The sequence below is a fragment of the Oncorhynchus tshawytscha genome, linkage group LG09, assembly GCF_018296145.1.
Source record: "Oncorhynchus tshawytscha isolate Ot180627B linkage group LG09, Otsh_v2.0, whole genome shotgun sequence".
In the NCBI taxonomy this organism is placed as follows: domain Eukaryota; kingdom Metazoa; phylum Chordata; class Actinopteri; order Salmoniformes; family Salmonidae; genus Oncorhynchus; species Oncorhynchus tshawytscha.
The window spans coordinates 42069814-42090531 of NC_056437.1; the positions used below are offsets into that span (position 1 = coordinate 42069814).

General features: G+C 40.2%; 1 protein-coding gene across 1 annotated transcript in view; it reads right to left on the bottom strand.

Annotated features, from left to right (window-relative positions):
- LOC112257986 (protein turtle homolog B-like) overlaps nucleotides 1–20718 on the bottom strand; it is a 177934-nt gene that overhangs the window by 49639 nt on the left and 107577 nt on the right. Inside the window, exons 6-7 of the mRNA XM_024432005.2 lie at nucleotides 13406–13547; nucleotides 6217–6362 (exon numbers count right to left, since the gene is read on the bottom strand). Of these exons, the coding sequence (XP_024287773.1) occupies nucleotides 6217–6362; nucleotides 13406–13547 (288 nt within the window). The remainder of the gene's footprint in view (nucleotides 1–6216; nucleotides 6363–13405; nucleotides 13548–20718) is intronic.

The following is a 20718-nucleotide window of genomic DNA, read 5'->3' on the forward strand; positions in this document are numbered from 1 at the left end:
CATGGATTGGTTTTTGCTCTGACATGCACTGCCAACTGTGGGACCTTATATAGACAGGTGTGTGCCTTTCCAAATATTTTCCAATCAATTGAACTTACCACAGGTGGACTCCAATCAAGTTGTAGAAACATCTCAAGGATGGTCAATGGAAACAGGATGCACCTGAGCTCAATTTCGAGTCTCATAGCAAAGGGTCTCAGAATACTATCTGTTTTTTATTTGTAATACATTTGCAAAAATGTATAAAAACCTGTTTTTGCTTTGTCATTATGGGGTATTGTGTGTAGATTGATGAGGGAAAAAATGTATTTAATACATTTTAGAGTAAAGCTGAAATACTAAATACTTTCTGAATGCACTGTATCTTAATTTTTTGAAGTGTTGTCTTGAAGTATTACTTAACGGCCTTGCTGCAAACAGAATGGTTGATTTGGAGTGGATTTCTTTTAATACAGACTTCCTTCTTTTAATTTTTTATATTTTCAAGTATTGTGGTGGCAGCATTATGTTATGGGTATGCTTGTCATCGGCAGGGAGTGGGGAGTTTGTTAGGATAAAAATGAATATGAAGGTCTTCAGTCTTCTGAAAACCTAAGCCTTTTTCTGCAGGACAATATCATACATTTCAATGCCAAAGACACACCAGAATTACTTTCCAAGAGGTGTTAAGTGTTCCTGAATGGTCCAGTCTCAGTCCGGAATTAAATATGCTTGAAAATCAGAAACAAAGGATGAATACTACTGTCTATCAATGATTCCCAAACAAGTTTATTGAGCTTGAGGAATTTTGACAAAAACAATGCATATTTGTAGCCATAAGAGTTGTGCAAAGTTGGTAGAATCTTGTTTTAAAAAATTCACAGCTGTAATGGCTGTCAAAGGTACTTCCACCAAAAATGTACTCTGGGGTGTGAAGACGTATGCAATCTAGACATTGTTGTTTTTTAAAATGGTTTAAACCCTTTTTAGATGTAATTTTAAGGCAGCAAAACGATAAACCTGAGAAAGGGGTGTGTAGACTTTCACTAGTGGCTGTACATCACCACGCCCCCAGAAACCAGAAAGTCACACTATACACCTACTATAATCACACTATACACCTACTATAATCACACTATAGACAAACTATAATCACACTATACACCTACTACAATCACACTATGCACCTACTATAATCACACTATGCACCTACCATAATCACACTATGCACCTACTATAATCACACTATTCACCTACTATAATCACACTATGCACCTACCATAATCACACTATGCACCTACTATAATCACACTATACACCTACTATAATCACACTATACACCTACTATAATCACACTATACACCTACTATAATCACACTATACACCTACTATAATCACACTATACACCTACTATAATCACACTATACACCTACTATAATCACACTATACACCTACTATAATCACACTATACACCTACTATAATCACACTATACACCTACTACGCAGCCCTAATTGTCAGTCGCTCAGCAGTCCGTTAGCTGTCAAAAGACCTCAGTGGCAGGCAGAAGACAAGAATATCATTCAAATTCTAAAAATAGAACAGCATTGGCTAGCTAGAAATGTCTCTGCCTCTCTGCATTCAGCCTCGGGCAGTGACTTGCTTTGGGAAATCGGTCGCTACTTGAGAGAAAAAAAAGCTCCCTCTCTCTCCGCAGCCTGTGTCAAAAAAGTGTCTGGTCTCTGAAAGCGATGATGTAATGCTCGCTACCCTCCCTCCTGACTGGTGCTGCCTGCCCCTCCTGCCCTTCCTCAGGCGCATGAGAAAATAAATATCCAATTTGGAGCCGTAGAGGAGGAGAGAGTGGGGGAATGCAAAATGTCTGTTGCCTTGGCTACCCAAACGAGTCATCACTACCCGCAGACGCGGGGCCACATTTCTCGCCGGTGGATGGATATTACTGGTACTCAACGCTCATCCCTGCCTCCATTCATTTGGAATACAATATGGCTGATTTACCTCAGGGGAACGACGAGGCTGGCGTACTTGAAAGTCACGACTCATAAATGAAAGGCGGGCTGTGAATAATATTGATTAATCAATGCCAGTGTGACTGAAAACTAAATAGAGCGTATCATGCTAGGAGAATATTGCTGAATGTGAAAGTGACTCGAGTGACCTGGAAGAAGAGTGACTTCAAGGTCACCGTTTAAATTCTAACCCGCACGGTTCCCAGCATTGGTGTGCATGTGTTGGGGTTAAGAGACACAGAGTGTGTGTAGTGGTTGGATGGATCAGGGTTGGAGCTAATATGCCCGCTTGGCCGAGCTTGGGAGGTCTGGAATTGGCTTGGAGTCCAATGTAACCTCCAATCAATTACACAGTGCAGTGGATAGAGAGAGGGGGTTTCTATCTAACTTATTCTATACCATGGCCAGATATAGTGCCATATTTCCTGTATTCAGATTCAAAAGGCATTAGCTTACATCAAATGTACATACAGTAAGATGGAAAATTGTCTTTGGCTTGTTGAGAGCTTGGGACTGACTATAAGGTTCTATCTGCAAAAATATGATTCTGAGATAATTGGACTTAAAGTTCCAAACCCTTAATGGCTTGAATGGTGTCAGCCAGCGGCATAACTTAAACTGGGAATAGTAGAGGGGGGGGTTGAGCATTAGGTCAGTGTATATCAGTTACGCTCCTTGTAAAAGCAAGCAGAGCAGAAAATGGCTGATGTACAGTTGAAGTCGGAAGTTTACATACACTTAGGTTGGAGTCATTAAAACTCATTCTTCAACCCCTCCACCAGTTTCTTGTTAACAGACTACAGTTTTGGCAAGTCGGTAAGGACATCCACTTTGTGCATGACACAAGTCATTTTTTCAACAATTGTTTACAGACAATTAATTATATGTGAAATAATCTATCACAATTCCAGTGGGTCAGAAGTTTACATACACTAAGCTGACTGTGCCTTTAAACAGCTTGGAAAATTCCAGAAAATGATGTCATGGCTTTAGAAGCATCTGATAGGCTAATTGACATCATTTGAGTCAATTGGAGATGTACCTGTAGATGTATTTCAAGGCCTACCTTCAAACTCAGTGCCTCTTTGCTTGACATCATGGGAAAATCAAAATAAATTGTAGACCTCCACAAGTCTGGATCATCATTGGGAGCAATTTCCAAACGCCTGAAGGTACCAAGTTCATCTATACAAACAATAGTACGCAAGTATAAACACCATGGGACCACACAGCCGTCATACCGCTCAGGAAGGAGACATGCTCTCTCTCCTAGAGATGAACGTACTTTGGTGCGAAAAGTGTAAATCAATCCCAGAACAACAGCAAAGGACCTTGTGAAGATGCTGGAGGAAACAGGTACAAAAGTATCTATATCCACAGTAAGACGAGTCCTATATGGACATAACCTGAAAGGCCGCACAGCAAGTAAGAAGCCACTGCTCTTAAACCGCCATAAAAAAAGCCAGACAACGGTTTGCAACTGCACATGGGGACAAAGGTCATACTTTTTGGAGAAATGTCCTCTGGTCTGTTGAAAAAAAAATAGAACTGTTTGGTCATAATGACCATCGTTATGTTTGGAGGAAAAAGGGGGAGTCTTGCAAGCCGAAGTACCCCATCCCAACCATGAAGCCAGGGGGTGGCAGCATCATGTTGTGGGGGTGCTTTGCTGCAGGAGGGACTGTTGCACTTCACAAAATAGATGGCGTCATGAGGAAGGAAAATTATGTGGATATATTGAAGCAACATCTCAAGACATCAGTCGGGAAGTTCAAGCTTGGTCGCAAATGGGTCAAAATTTGTGGGCAAAACTGAAAAAGCGAGTGCGAGCAAGGAGGCCTACAAACCTGACTTAGTTACACCAGCTCTGTCAGGAGGAATGGGCCAAAATTCACCCAACTTATTGTGGGAAGCTTGTGGAAGGCTACCCAAAACGTTTGACCCAAGTCAAACAATTTAAAGGCAATGCTACCAAATACTAATTGAGTGTATGTAAACTTCTGACCCACTGGGAATGTGATGAAAGAAATAAAAGCTGAAATAAATCAATCATTCTCTCTACTATTATTTTGACATTTCACATTCTTAAAATGAAGTGGTGATCCTAACCGACCTAAGACAGGGACGTTTTACCTATATTAAATGTCAGGAATTGTGAAAACTGAGTTTAAATGTATTTGGCTAAGGTGTATGTAAACTTCCGACTTCAACTATATATCTGGTGGCTATGGAGAAAGATGATGGGGAGTAAAGTGAGAACGACATGGCTTGGGAACACCTCTTGGATCCTGTAGTCTGACGGGGAAGACTGGGTGAAAGCATGAGGAAGCTTTTTTAGAGCATTCATTTTTGCCAACCTCAACAGAAAAGTATCCTGAAGACATAGTCAGGCTAACACAGAGTGGGAATTGTCATGTTTTCAAACTTTGGGTTGTCATGCATATATAATTATGCATAGCTTATCACATTGTTAATACTGTTATGTTTTGTGTCTTTTTGTTGCTCTCCAAGTCTTATGCTATCACTCTCTTAGGAACCAGAAGGAGAAAGTGGAGAAACAAAAAGTTTTCCATCTGACATGGAACAAGACAGCAAATTCAGCTGGAATGGCATTTTGTTATGTGATGAGAGATGGAAATAAGTGTGTATGATGTGATCATAGTAAAGAGGCCATAAGTCTCTGAGTTTGTAAACCTCACGTTGAATGTTTGTCATCATTGTTTGTTCATTTATAATCATTTGTTAGTTTTTTAAATTCATGTTTTATTATCACCGTTTGTCCATTTAGAAGTAATTTCCAAGTTCATATAAATTGAACATTAGGACGCTATTCTTCAAGAGGAGGGACTGTTGGATTCAGGCTAAACTTTGAACATTGAGATATTAAATACATGATAGATCAAAAGCATAGAATATAAGGAGTGAAAAAGACCGGGTTTTATGTCAGAAGTTAATGGTTTTCTGTGGAAAGACAGATGGCTTTGGAATGTGTTGGGTGGAGATCTTGGAAACTAACAACGCCACTGAGGGAGACTGGGTAATGTCTAACGTTTACATTGTCAGGATATGTTATTGTTAGCCATCAGGGATCCTCTGGGAGGAGAGGAAACAGTCTTGTATCAATAACCATGACAGCCTTGAGTTGGGGAGGAGTGAGCACTTTGGGGTAGAAGTCCGGTTAGATGAAGTGAGGAAGAACAGATATCACTTAGGTTCTGTCTAGCAACAGAGAGGCATAGGATGTTCAGTTGTGGAGGAGGAGACTCAGCCTAGGAGAAAGGGTTAAATATCAGTGCTTGTGTGAATATTTTTTGTTGTTGTCTGAATTACAGCTGTAACGACCCTTTGGGAAGAATTAAACTTGGTTAAGCTTCTCTAGTGTCTGTGAGTTATTTACTCTGAGAAATAAGAACCTAACAGGGCTCTGCTGCAGGGTGGTGGACCCCTAAGGACAGGACGGGGCAGCTTTATTGTGTGCAAGTAAAAAGTGCTCTACAGTATTATTAGTCCTATGATATTAATTATAAGGAGGATTTGCTGTTTCTGTTTGTTAATGTATATTTGAGGTGTATGTGGTTTTTCTTTTGTTTTGTGTTTCCAAACATTTCCCTTATATATATAGATATAGAGGACGTCTTAATCAACAATCAAAAGTCTTTGTTTTTTCAAGAGTTGTTATTTTGTTAGGCTATTGGTTAAAGGTGCAACAATATTTATTATTGAATTACCTTTGATCTACTTCAGTCTTATTAATCACTTAAACATATTTAATAATGATCTCTTACCTAGCTTGATGACTTTGGGCATTTTTGCTTACTTTTTGTTCTTAATTCGAGACGGCATATTGGACTGTGTAAAAATGCAGGAAACGTTTATATTTTATAATCCCAAGCTCTCGTTGCGGCTCATTAGGGTGGGTAGGTAAAGTATAACACTCATTAAGTAGATTAGGTAGAGAACAGCATCAGCAGGACTGAGTGTACTCAGTTGCAGTGGGACCGCTCGACAGCACAGCTGCAGGTTCAAGTTCCTCTTATAGGTACAGATCTAGGATCAGCCAATGTCCTTTGTATGGCTGATGAGCAGAATTAGGTATGTTCGTTAGGATGGATCTTGCTGTAGTGTACACCCAGTAGCTCTGTGTGTTCTAATGAACACAAGTACATAAGGGGTAGGGGTTGACTGTAGAGGATAGGGCCAGACACTCACATTGCACTGTGACCTGGGCCCAGGCGGACGGGGGCTGGCCCAGGCTGTTGCTGGGGCTACAGGTGAATCTCCCAGCATCTTCAGGCTTCACACCGCTGATGATGAGTGAGCCGTCCACCAGAATACTGACTCTGTCCCTCAGTCCACTGCAGAGAAGGGAGGGAAGAGCATCAATATAGAGCCTATAACCACTTCCACAAGTACAATTGTCACTTTATTATGCATTAACGGCAACTAGGTGAGACTAGGTGAAAATTCCATTTAAGTGGAAGTTAAGATATGCCCAAATAGCTAGGTTTCCATCCAATTGGCGACCTGACTATTCTAAAATATGCATAAAAACAATATGCACATTTTCCTACCAGAGGTGTGTTTCCATCAAACTGACTTGTTACGGATAAAAAGGTGATGAGTGGTGCACATAAACACTTTTGCGCTTAATTCCCATGTACTGAATACAAAAAAACAGCAGATCAATGTGTTCGTATTGCATTTTCAACTCTACCGATGGACTTGTCATAAAAACGGTTTCTCTCTAGACAAGAGTTCGCTGGTAAAGTGGACAGGGTAAGTTATTTGATGAGATATCAATAAGAGCAAGATCATTTTACCTGATAATTGGCAGCCAAGCACCAGTCATCATGTCATCAGCATTCCGGAAATTTGAATGATCATCATGCACTTAACCACAATTTGAAGTTCATCAAAACTTATTTCATCTACCCATAAACTCAATGCTTTTCCAAGTCATGATGGTAGTCCTACAACGTAACGTGTCATCGCGCTACTCCACGTTTACTTCGATATGATGGTAATTATATCAATATTTGTACATAAAGGCGTTTCCACCAAAATTTTCGCCTAATCAATTTCAAAGACAAAATAATTATCCACCCTTGCGTATTTTGTTTTGTCGATAATTTTTTTACCAATAATTCCTGGTTTCCGTCAGGCCTGTCGTGAATCTTTTCAAGCGGCAGCCATCTGGTAATTCATTAGCATGAAATGGTTGGATGGAAACCTGGCTAATGACTAAGACAGACGTGTGACTATGAAAAATAACACAGAATAGTGAGGCTGAAATTATGTGGCTTCACTCACAATGCTTCTTCAGGACAGTGCCCAGGTGGCATAGAGTGTTGAATCATTTTCAAATATCATTAGCATTAATACTATTTTCTCAACTTCCCTGTCCTACAATAACAGAGAAACCGTCTCCTTATAGCCAAATGAGGGCTCTTCCATTGTCTCTCCTTGCTCCCCATCTCCCTTCCACTTAGGAAGTTCCTTCTTTGGGCGGGTTGAAAAAGCCCATAAGATCCTATTTTGTTCTATAGAGTGTACAGGCCACGCATGAGTGGACGTAGGATGGCTGGGGGCTCAGTGGGTGGCCCATATTCACAGCTAGTGGAGCGTGGAATGACACAAGCACTGTGTCACTAGATATTCCTGTCTCTAGGGACAATAGGTGGTGGTGGTTAGGGGGGTCTTCTATCAAGTTTCAAGTGTTATTAGCCGTATCATATGTACAGGATACACGTGGTATAAACTGTCCAACTAAATGCTTACTTGCAGGTTCCTTCTCGACAATGCAACAACAATAAGAAATGATAAAAGATAAGAATACGAAAACATAAAGTAAATAGAATTGAATAAACATTTTAGCATCAGTAGAATACAGGAAGGCACAATATATATTCCAATATTTACACATGTATCAGGGAAGGTGGGATTGGAAGGGCATGTGTTTAAATTGTGCAGTATTAGCAATAGCAAATAAGAGTCTGGTAGCAGCAGTTGTGATGCGTGTGTGGCATAAACGTACAGTTCCTTCAGAAAGGATTCATAACCATTGACGTAGTCCACATTTTGTTGTGTTACAGCCTGAACTCAAAATGGATTACAAAGAAATCTCACTTATCTACACACAATATCCCATAATGAAAGTGAAAACATGTTTTTAGACACTTGCAAATCACATCCGATTCAATACATGTTATAATCATTGTTGGCAGCGATTACAGCTGTGAGTTTTTCTGGGTAAGTCTCTAAGAGCTTTGCACGACTGGATTTGTTTAAAATTTTCAAGCTCTGTCAAGATGGTTGTTAATCATTGCTAGACAGCCATTTTCAAGTCTTGCCGCCGATTTTATTTCAAAACTAGAACCACTCAGGAACATTCAATGTCCTATTGGTAAGCAACTCCAGTGTATATGTGTTTTAGGTTATTGTCCTGCTGAAAGGTGAATTCATCATTCCCAGTGTCTGATGGAAAGCAGACAACCAGGTTTTTCTCTAGGACTTTGCCTGTGCTTAGCGCCATTACGTTTAAAAAACATCCTTGACGATTACAAGCATACCAATAACATGATACAGCCACCACTATGCTTGAAAATATGGATAGTGTGTTGTATTGAATTTGCCCCAAACATAACACTTTGTATTTAGGATATAAAGTGAATTGCTTTGCCACATTTTTCTCAGTATTTCTTGTTTTGGATTCATGTTTTGGAATTCATGTTCATGTTTTGGAATATTTGTTATTCTGTACCGGCTTCCTTCTTTCATTCTGTCATTTAGGTTAGTATTGTGGAGTAACTACAATGTTGTTGTTCCATCCTCCGTTTTCTCCTATCACAGGCATTAAACTCTGTAACTTTTTAAATTCACCATTGGCCTCATGGTGAAATCGCTGAGCGGTTTCCTTCCTTTCCGGCAACTGAGTTAGGAAGGATGCCTGTATCTTTGTAGTGACTGGGTGTATTGATACACAATCCAAAGTGTAATTAATAACTTCTCCATGCTCAAAGGGATATTCAATGTCTGCTTCTTTTTTTACCCATCTAGCAATAGGTGCTCTTCTTTGAGAGGCATTGGAAAACCTCCCGGGACTTTGTGGTTGAATCTGTGTTTGAAATTCACTGCTCGACTGAGGGACCTTACAGATAATTATATTTGTGGGCTCCAGAGATGTAGTCATTAAAAAATCGTGTTAAACACTATTATTGCATGCTAGTTATTATAGGACATGAGAGACTCTAGGGGCAGTATTTCATTATTGGATAAAAAAACGTGCCCGTTTTAAGCGCAATATTTTGTCACGAAAAGATGCTCGACTATGCATATAATTGGCAGCTTTGGAAAGAAAACACTCTAACGTTTCCAAAACTGCAAAGATATTATCTGTGAGTGCCACAGAACTCATGCTACAGGCGAAACCAAGATGAAACTTCAACCAGGAAATGGGCAGAATTTTTGAGGCTCTGTTTTCAATTGTCTCCTTATATGGCTGTGAATGCGCCGGGAATGAGCCTGCCCTTTCTATCGTTTCTCCAAGGTGTCTGCAGCATTGTGACGTATTTGTAGGCATATCATTGGAAGATTGGCCATAAGAGACTACATTTGCCAGGGGTCCGCCCGGTGTCCTTTGTCTAAATTGGTATGTAATCTTCAACTGGAGGCATTTTCCATTGAGATTCAGAGGAGAACGCACACTTCCACGAACGATATATCATCGAAGAGATATGTGAAAAACACCTTGAGGATTGATTCTAAACAACGTTTACCATGTTTCAGTCGATATTATATTAGGGAGTTAATTTGGAAAAAAAATTGACGTTTTGATGACTGAATTTTCGTTTTTTTTTGGTAGCCAAATGTGACGCACCAAACGGAGCGATTTCTCCTAAACAAATAATCTTTCAGAAAAAACTGTACATTTGCTATCTAACTGAGAGTCTCCTCATTGAAAACATCTGAAGTTCTTCAAAGGTAAATTATTTATTTGAATGTTTTTCTGGTTTTTGTGAAAATGTTGCCTGCTGATGCTAACGCTAAATGCTACGCTAGCTACGCTAGCTATCAATACTGTTACACAAATGCTTGTTTTGCTATGGTTGAGAAGCATATTTTGAAAATCTGAGATGACAGTGTTGTTAACAAAAGGCTAAGCTTGAGAGCTAGCATATTAATTTCATTTCATTTGCGATTTTCATGAATAGTTAACGTTGCGTTATGGTAATGAGCTTGAGGCTGTATTCACGATCCCGGATCCGGGATGGCTAGTATCAAGAGGGCAAATGTTTATTCCTGAACTTATTTAGGCTTGCAATAACAAAGGGATTGAATTATTATTGAGTCAAGACATTTCAGCTTTTCATTAATTTGTAAAAATGTCTAAAAACAATATTATGGGGTATTGTGTGTAAGCCACCTCTAAAATGTAGAACAAGTCAAGGGGTGTGAATACTTTCTGAAGGCACTGTGTATGAGTGTGTGTGTGATGTGTGTGTGTTAGTACGTAGAGCCAGTATGTTGTTCTACCTCTTTCTATCGCTATCTTTATCTGCTCACTGTATTTCTGTCTACATTATGGTGACGCCGCCCAATCTTCTTCCACCTTCCCTGACTGACTCTCTTATTTTCTCTATTTTCCTTCTCTCGTGTCGCTCTACCTCCTTCCTAGAGCTGGACGATATAGACAGATAAATTGACCTATTCTTCTGCGATAACGATAAATCAGCGCTAAATTACGTGAAATACCTTTTTTCTGCGAGGTGCTAGAGCTGAAAGTTACTTTACATTTTCGGGCAGGGCTCTAGACAATCTTTTTCCAGTGCCAAGTAAAACAACTGAGATGGTAGCCTACGATTCAAAAAGTAAGCTATTTCATCAAACATATCCAGGAAATGCTTGATTGATATTTTGGTAGGCAACCTGTCAAAATAGATGCAGAATGAACAGATTTATTTTTGGCTCTTCAGAGAATTTGCACACATCTTTGCGCATAATGGTCTATAGGTTATATTATTCACCACCTGAGGAAGTGAGAACTCAAAACACTAAGCTATGTTGCTAACTCTAAATATGATAGTGTTGTTAGATAGCCATGTAGGCAAATTGATTAATCAGTAAATGTAGGCTAATGTCCTACAAAAACTTTCCAACACTAGGCCTAGGCTACTTGATAAACTATAGGCCTATTCACTGCAAATGCGCTCCGCTAAGCTCAAAACCATACTAACCACAGCCTACTCCGGTTGTAAAGTGGTGCATTGAACATGAGAAATACATGACATACTCACAGAAAGCTTTGACTCTCCTCTCTGTCACTAAAACAACAGTAGTTGCTTTAAAAAAAAAGTTTTTTTCACGCAATAGCATTTTGAGCAACGGTCATATGCTTGTGCTTCTCAGAATGCAGCTCTCCCTCCTCCACGTGCCCATTTGGAAGAGAGAGTGAGAGTCAGCAGCCCACAATCTACAGAAACATTGTATAGCAAAATCACAGAAAATGACAGAGGTAAGCAAAATGCTTTGGTAAGAGGAAGGGAATGCTAATGTCAGTCATTTTCGGTTTCTCGTCCCATCTCTACTCCTTCCCGACCTCCCTCCACTTCAGTCTAACTAGTTTCCCTCTGACATTCTCCCCCCATTCCCTGCTTTGCTTACATAAGCTACACTGTGCATGTACCTCTTTACCTGCCTCTCTTTCAATATTTTTCAACACCTCTCTTCTCCCTAACACCCCCCCCATCCTCATTCCCTACCTACTACATCAGGGGGTACCAGGACTTAGGCTGTAAGGGGACACCCCACCCAGGAATTGATCTCTGATGTGGGGCAAAACAAATTACCTAGTCGAAACATTGGGTGTTTATGTGCTGGCTCTAAATAAATGAAAATTCTAAGCATTTACCTTTTATATTCTGTGTGCTCTTTTCCTGTGGATATATTTTTGCTAAGCGTCTGGGCCCATCCCCTAAGCATGGTGGATCTGAAGAAACTGAATGAAAGTGTTCCAGTGTATGCACTATTGAAGACTATTACTTCTAGCTTTCTGTCCTAGAGAGAAGACACATTGAGCAAGGGGCATGTAGGGGAAACAGCATTATCAAGTATTGATGGCTAGCTTCCCTTGCATTTAAGCTTCTCTGTTAGACACTATTTCAGGCACTGCTGGTGTTATGCCACTGCATCATCACTTCATGTGAGGAGGAAGAAAAGAACAATAACGCGGGTAACCCAAGAACTCGTAACACCTTCTCTGTGTAAGGGTCTCAAATGAGAGAACTTGAATGCGTTGCGCATTCCATATTTATTGTGTATGTGAGTTGGGGCAGGATTTTATTTCAGAGTACTTCAATGTCTCTCAAATGTCACTGCGTGCATGCACAAGTAGGACTTAGATGACCAAACACACTAATGTATACATGGACCCATAAATGTAAGCTAGGATGTCCACATTGACATGACAACAACACATTTTGACATATCCTTATAGAGTTTTGAACTCAGTCCATGAATGGTTGCTGCTGTTCCTTGTTGTGCTAGCTATGGAACATGTTTAAAATAAACTGTCAACTACATTTTCTTTGTCTGAAGCACTTTGTGATAGACAATGAAGATGTCATGGCCTATAGCAGGAGATGTGCCTATTCTAGAAGACCTTTTTAGTGGAACACACACACACACTGGAAGAACTTGTCCCGATTTATGTTTTTAAATCATTGATGAAGGATTTTGAGGCCGATTCTCTGACCTGTGAATGTTTTCAATTGGCTGTTTAATGATTTTGTTATACTCTTGTGAATTCTGTCGTTTTTTACTAGATTACCTGTAGTTTTTCATTTTGTCTGTCTGTAATTGTGTAAAGACTAGGTGCTGCCTATCTTGGCCAGGACGCTCTTGTAAAAGAGACTTCAAATATCAATGAGCCCTTCCTGGTTAAATAAAGGTAAAAAATGTAAAAACACACACATCACTTGAATATGGTCAGACAGTGATGGGCCCAATCAGATTACAGGCTCTTGTTCAAGACCCTGTGCCCTGAGGTTCACGCATGCACGCTAAACACATGCATGGATGCGCGCATGCACACAAGCACACACACACATTATATCCCTGACATAATCTCCTCAATATATTCTACATTAGACAAAATGCCCCAAAATAGTCCACATTACAAACAATTATGAAAGTGGCGGGATGGTACAGAATATATTATGATAACACATTTCATAGCAACAATGCATCATAAAACTCAGACTATGTATAGCAGGGGTCTCAAACTACAGCCACGCGAGCCAAATGCTGCCTGGGAGCTTATTCAATGTGGCCAGCGTTGTACAGTGTGTGGGGTGGTGGGGGATGGGGGATGGAACAGTAATGAACCCGATCATAACTTTACTTCTTGAAGAAGACGTTGTCATCCTCCCAGAACCAGGTGTATGTGAGGTTGCCGGGGTAGGCCTCAGCTAGGCAGTCCAGCTTGGCGTCTTGGGATATGTTCACCGTCAGGTTCTGGGGAGGGGACACAATGAACGGTGGCCCTGGGAGAACAGAAAGCACAAAAAAAGGCAATTACTTACATTCACTTTATTTGCATGTACTCAAACACATTGACTTGATTTGATTTTAATAGGAGAAGATATGAGAAAAGAATTGACAGAATATAAGTAGACTACATCGGAAGTACATGCAAAAGTGTGAGGTGGAAAACAACGCAGGCTTGAATGAAAACCTTCACTTTCAAATTTAAATTATGAACACATTTTCAAAGTTTTCCAATTAACATAATGGGCAATTTCTTATTCAGCAGAAATAAGGTGACATGCTAGCTAGTGTTGTCAAGATAGCAGAATTTCGACTTCAATACCGATACCAGGTTTAGTATCATGATACCATCACAATACTCGAAACCAAAGCAAGACCACGGCAAAAGTAAACAACGTATTAGCTAAAGTCACAGAATGGCACTTGATTCAGACAGATAAACTAAGCTACTGCTCTGTTCAATCGTTGGGCATCTTTTGAGTTCAATATCATCCATTTTTCAGAGACAACCATGTATTTTTATTAATCCGTTAATTTACCAGGTAAGTTGACTGAGAACACGTTCTCATTTACAGCAACGACCTGGTGAATAGTTACAGGGGAGAGGAGGGGGATGAATGAGCCAATTGTAAACTGGGTATTATTAGGTGACCGTGATGCTTTGAGGGCCAGATTGGGAATTTAGTCAGGACACCCGTTTAACATCCCATCCGAAAGACAGCACCCTACACAGGGCAGTGGGATATTTTTAGACCAGAGGAAAGAGTGCCTCCTACTGGCCCTCCAACACCACTTCCAGCAGCATCTGGTCTCCCATCCAGGTACTGACAAGGACCAACCCTGCTTAGCTTCAGTAGCAAGCCAGCAGTGGTATGCAGGGTGGTCATACATAAATTATACAATCATACAATCAATAAGACTTTGTTTTACGAATATAACTACGTAACAACATAATGGTAATTTATTTGAATGGTAAATCTCTATTGATAAAGTGGGTTAATCAATATGTAACCTTGGTCTATTCACAATACAGGTGAATACATATTCAATAGGAGTGTGTGCATCCATTGAGTTGAGGTTGTGTAGGCTGATTTCATGGGGCTACAGATTACAAAAAAAATCTTTCCCTTCCTTTTGGGACTTATTTTATTGTACTGATGAACAGAGAAGAGAAGTAGCAATCTCTTACTTAATAGAAGTGTGCGCTGTCTCTTTAAGACCCAGACCCATGTAATTAACGAGGCACATGCATACACCGTCAGTTCGAGGGAGAATTAAGTGGTGACGATTTTGTGTATTGACGTTCAGCTGTTAGCTAGCAAGGAAAGTTAGCTTACAAAGCTGGAAGCTATCGGTATCATCTTACATTGTAAAGTGTTCTAGCCTGTATGGACACTGTTTTGTAAAGAGTAATTAACAGTTTCAACCGTTCTACATGTCGTGTTGCATTATTCCAATGTGTTAACATCTGTGCACCATGAGTGGGGAGCAAGCTCTAGCAATGAGTGAAGGCAGGCACGAAGTATGCACGTTGCGCTCAGCGAATAAAGGGGCCATCGATTGAGTAGATAGACATACTTGATCCTCAATCAGTATAAAACGTGAGACATATTGGACAGAAGTTCAGACAGTAACAAAAATATTAGAAACAAACAGTTTTTCATGTACTATTATCGAAAAAGTACAGAAGCTTTGGTATACCGTGCAACACTAGCTAATGCTATCGCAATCTCTGTTAAACTGGGGCACGTTATGACATAAGATGACAACAGGGGGAGTGGGTCAGTGTGAGTGAGAGAGAGAGACAGAAAGAGGCTTTCCACAGATATCACAACTTCCGACCTGACCACGTCACATCATAATGGCACACAGGCTGTAGATGAGGAAGGATTACCCTGCCCATGGTGCAGGGGCCATGAGGAAAGTATACACATAGTGAACACACACACACAATGGACATGCGCGCACACAATGGTGATACACACTGATAGAGTCTCACACACCTCCACCACCATGCAAGGAGTTCATTAAGGCAGGTGTAGCAGAGATCATGTTGACACACATGATTCAGCTAATTAAGGTCCCGAGGAGCAGCTGACCAACAGAATCAGGTTTTAGAGCAGTGCAGGAGCAAAAGCCTGTACACACAGTAGCGCTAAAGCAGTGTACGCACTTCCAGACCTACAGTATCAAAACTAAACTAATGAAGAATACCTGCACACTAATGAATGCTCTTGCAGTTTTATTTTATTGTGAAACCACAATATCTATTACTTACCCACAGTAGCTCTCCCGGTAGGGTTGACTGACCACCCGTCTTTATTTTCCCGTGAGGGAATTTGTCTGGTGTGGTTCAACAATAAAAAATTAAAAAACATTGTCCGAGAGGCTTTTAAACAGCTTCTACCCTCAAGCCTTAAGACTCCTGAACAGCTAATCAAATGGCAACCCAGACTACTTGCATTGCCCCCCTTTCTATGCTGCTGCTACTCTCTGTTATCATCTATGCAGTCACTTTAATAACTCTACCGACATGGACATATTACCTCGACACCAGTGCCCCCGCGCATCGACTGTACCGGTACCCATAGCCCTGCTATTGTTATTTACTGCTGCTTTTAATTATTTGTTATTCTTATCCCTTACTTTTTTGTTGGTATTTTCTTAAAACTGCATCGTTGGTTAAGGGCTTGTAAGCAATTTACTGTAAGATTCGGTGCATGTGACAAATACATTCTTGCTTCCTACCCCGCCGAATATGGACCTTTTGTTGTTATGCCCGCTTGGCAGCTGGTATTTGTTGTCATTGCCCGTCAGCTACTTCTATCAAGAGGGCAAACTAGCTGCTAGGCTCTCCATTCGGCTGGCTGGCAGTTGCAACCTTGGTCTCCATGGATACCAGCATAGTAGGGGTGCTGAGGGTTCTGCAGTACCTCCTGAAAATCTTAATTAAAAAATAATATATAAAAAATATATATATTTTTGGAAATAATGAGTTTTTCCTAAAAGTAGTGCACTGGGTCTTTACTAGTCCTGTATTAGGGGACAAATATAGCCGTCTGTAGAGGGAGCAAACATTGCGGCCCCTCCAATTAGTTACATCATCCATTCGGATAGTCTCCATGCATTTCATCCTTGAAATATGAAAAAAAAACATGTAAATAGACAAAACAGATGAGACGGAAGCGACACCACCCATCACGATTACAGTGCCAGTCCAGAAGAAAAACATTGTTTTTTAAATGCACAACGACGCAAAGTAAAAAAAAAAAGTGCAAGTCTGGGTCTGTGGATTGCATAAGTGCAGATAAATGTATGCCTCAGTCTTCATTTCCTATTCTTTTCATGTCCCTCCAGTTCTTCTCCACAGCCTAATGTGCTTAACTGTTGCCTGCCATCCCCTGCAATGAGAGGAGGAGACTGCCGCTCCACTGTTAGCCCAACAGGAACATTCTGGGAACGCTTTTGTCTGTGAATCAGGCATGATAATGTGTCATAGAAACGTTCCGGGAACTTTGATGTCTGGGATAATAATAGGATAATGTTTCATGGACATGACTAAGTATAGGGAGAGAGATGTGCTCTATGTCATTATGAGGAATAAATGGGGTACGTACCTACAGGTAAGGATGCATGTATGTTAACATGTTTAAGCGGTTGGGAAGTGGTTTAAGTGAGCTTTGGTGCAATAGTGGTGAGAAGGAAAGATGGGCAATCTTGCTCTTTTTTAGTCTATGACATTTCATCAGTCGTATCAGCTCATTTAAATCTGTCTGCACCAAATCAAATCCAAATCAAATGCCAATGGTGGGAAATCCTCGTAAACACGTCATAACGTGCACACATATACACACACGCATTTTAATCATTTAGCATATGCGCACACACAATTTTGAGCTGATCGCATAACAGAAGCCACACAAGCACACCCACAGAGTCCATCCCTCTCCTTTAGCCAGCTTGGTGATATTGACTGGCAGTATGGTAGTTCTGATCCAGAGCCCAGGGCCTGAGCCTCTAACAGTAGGAGAGTTCTTATCTGGAAACCCAGTGTGTGTGTGTCCATGTGAGCGCGTGTGTAGCATTGGCACAGCTGGAAACATTGCCCGCTGCAGATTTACTTAGTTGATCTAGTGACGATCGGATTCAGTGGCTTACCAACAGGGACACTGAATTACCATAATCCTTACCCCCAGCGTCATCTGCCAATCAAAAGCCACCACTTTTTAAACACGCACCAACAGAGAAACCGACTAAGGTCCACATGGAAACAATGGTTGTCAAAGCTAAGAACATTAACAACTTCATAGTTAAGAACACTATAACAATATGGAACAAAATTAAACATATTCTACAAGAACCAAGATCACTCCCTGAAAACCATAGGGAACAATCTTTGGATAGATTTTCAGAATCCACCGATAAATTGGTCACATGGAAAACTAAAGGCATGGAAACCGTAAATGACTTGGCAACAGGAAATAAATGTATTTCTATGACAAGTGGAAAAAGTATCCAATTGTCATACTTGAGTAAAAGTAAAGATAACTTAATAGAAAATGACTAAAGTAAAAGTGAAAGTCACCCAGTAAAATACTACTTGAGTAAAAGTCTAAAAGTGTTTGGTTTTAAATATACTTAAGTACCAAAAGTAAATGTAATTGCAAGTATTTTTTAATTTACAGATATCCAGGGGCACACTCCAACACTCAGACATCCTTCACAAATGAAGCATTTGTGCTTAGTGAGTCCGCCAGATCAGAGGCTGTAGGTTTGACCATGCATGTTCTCCTGATAAGTGTGTGATTTTCCATTCTCCTGTCCTGCTAAGCCTTCAAAACGTAACAAGTACTTTTGGGTGTTGTGAAAAAAAGTTGTCAAAAATATGAATAGTACTGTAAAGTACAGATACCCCCCAAAACGATTTAAGTAGTACCTTAAAGTATTTTTTACTTAATCACTTTACACCACTGTCCATTACATAAATAAAAAGCCATTTTAGACTGACCAATGTAGATATTTTCAAATACATGTAACTTAAAAGAAACATATCACTAAATTTAGATTTGAAATATTTTGGACATCAGAACAACCTTGAGGGAATTTTCTGTGAGACAGAAAAGGATGTTCATATGATAGGTAAGATATACAAAACCTGCAAGAAAGCCTATCCAACTGACAATCTCTTAGAAAAAATATCAACTACTGGAACCAAGACTTAAAAATAACTGATGTTGGCACAAGATGGAGGAAATGTTGGTACATCATTAACAAAATGACAGTTAATGAAAATGTACACTTAATCCAGCATAAACTAATATATAGAATTTATTAAGACAAAATTCACAAATTCCACAGCACAATGGGCAAGTCATGGCTTAAGTGTAAAACTATAAATTACTCAATAATACATGTGGGAATGCTATGAAGTCCAAAAGTTATGGGTGGAGTTAAAGTCTGTCAGAAGTATTACAATGTAAACTTATTTTGAATCCATCTGTCTGCCTATTTCAAGACATGGTATATGAGGGTGCAGTGAGATACCCAATGGACTAGATGGTACTTTTATCGTCAATCGTCTTGAAAAAACATATACTTAAAAACTGGAAATCAAAACAATCCTCGCTCTCTCTCAAACAACACTTAGTCCATACTCTAGCTAGCGTCGACTCCCGTGGTGTTTCCTGATAGATCTGAAAGGACTGGATAAGTGCAAGGCAATATGGTGATGGCTCAATCTATCATGAACAGAAAAATTAGGAAGGTCTGCACTCAGTATTTGCCGTGACAGAAAGGAAAATGAATTCCATCTTTAGTGATGACTCCATCGAGCCTTCTAATACATCAAGGTGAGCTTCCACCCGGTTGCTTCCACCTACCCGGCTCCATTAGATCTACCAACACCAAAGGGGCCAGACTAGACAGTATGGATAAAGGGACGTTTTTGGATCTGGCATGTCTGTCAATTATTGCTGGAATATTTTTCTATAGTCATAGACCTCATAGGCACACACACACACACACACACACACACACATACACATATAGTTGAAGTCGGAAGTTTACAAACATCTTAGCCAAATACATTTAAACTTTTCACAATTCCTGACATTTAATCCGAGGTCAGTTAGGATCACCGTTTTATTTTAGGGAATGTGAAATGTCAGAATAATAGTAGAGAGAATGATTTATTTCAGCTTTTATTTATTTAATCACATTCCCAGTGGGTCAGAAGTTTACATACACTCAATTAGTATTTGGTAGCATTGTCTTTAAATTGTTTAACTGGGTCAAACATTTAGGGTAGCCTTCCACAAGCTTCCCACAATAAGTTGGGTGAATTTTGGCCCAATTCAGGTTTGTAGGCCTCCTTGCTCACACATGCTTTTTCAGTTCTGCCCACAAATTGTCTATGCAATTGAGGTCAGGGCTTTGTGTTAGCCACTGTGTTGGCCACTCCAATACCTTGACTTTGTGGTCCTTAAGCCATTTTGCCACAAATTTGGAAGTATGCTTGGGGTCATTGTCCATTTGGAAGACCCATTTGCGAACAGGTTTTAACTTCCTGACTGATGTCTTGAGATTGCTTCAATATAGCCACATAATTTTCCATCCTCATGATGCCATCTATTTGGTGAAGTGCACCAGTCCCTCCTGCAGCAAAGCACCCCCACAACATGATGCTGCTACCCCCGTGCTTCACAGTGAGGATGGTGTTCTTCGGGATTGCAAGACTCCCCCTTTTTCCTCCAAACATAACGATGGTCATTATGGCCAAACAGTTCTATTTTTGTTTCAACAGACCAGAGGACATTTCTCCAAAAAGTATGATCTTTGTCCCTATGTGCAGTTGCAAACCATAGTCTGGCTTTTTGATGACGGTTATGAAGCAGTGGCTTCTTCCTTGCTGAGTGGCCTTTCAGGTTCTGTCGATATAGGACTCGTTTTACTGTGGATATAGATACTTTTATACCTGTTTCCTCCAGCATCTTCACAAGGTCCTTTGCTGTTGTTCTGGGATTGATTTACACTTTTCACACCAAAGTACGTTCATCTCTAGGAGACAGAACACATCTCTTCCTGAGCGGTATGACGGCTCATGGTGTTAATACTTGCATACTATTGTTTCTACAGATGAACGTGGTACCTTCAGGCATCTGGAAATTG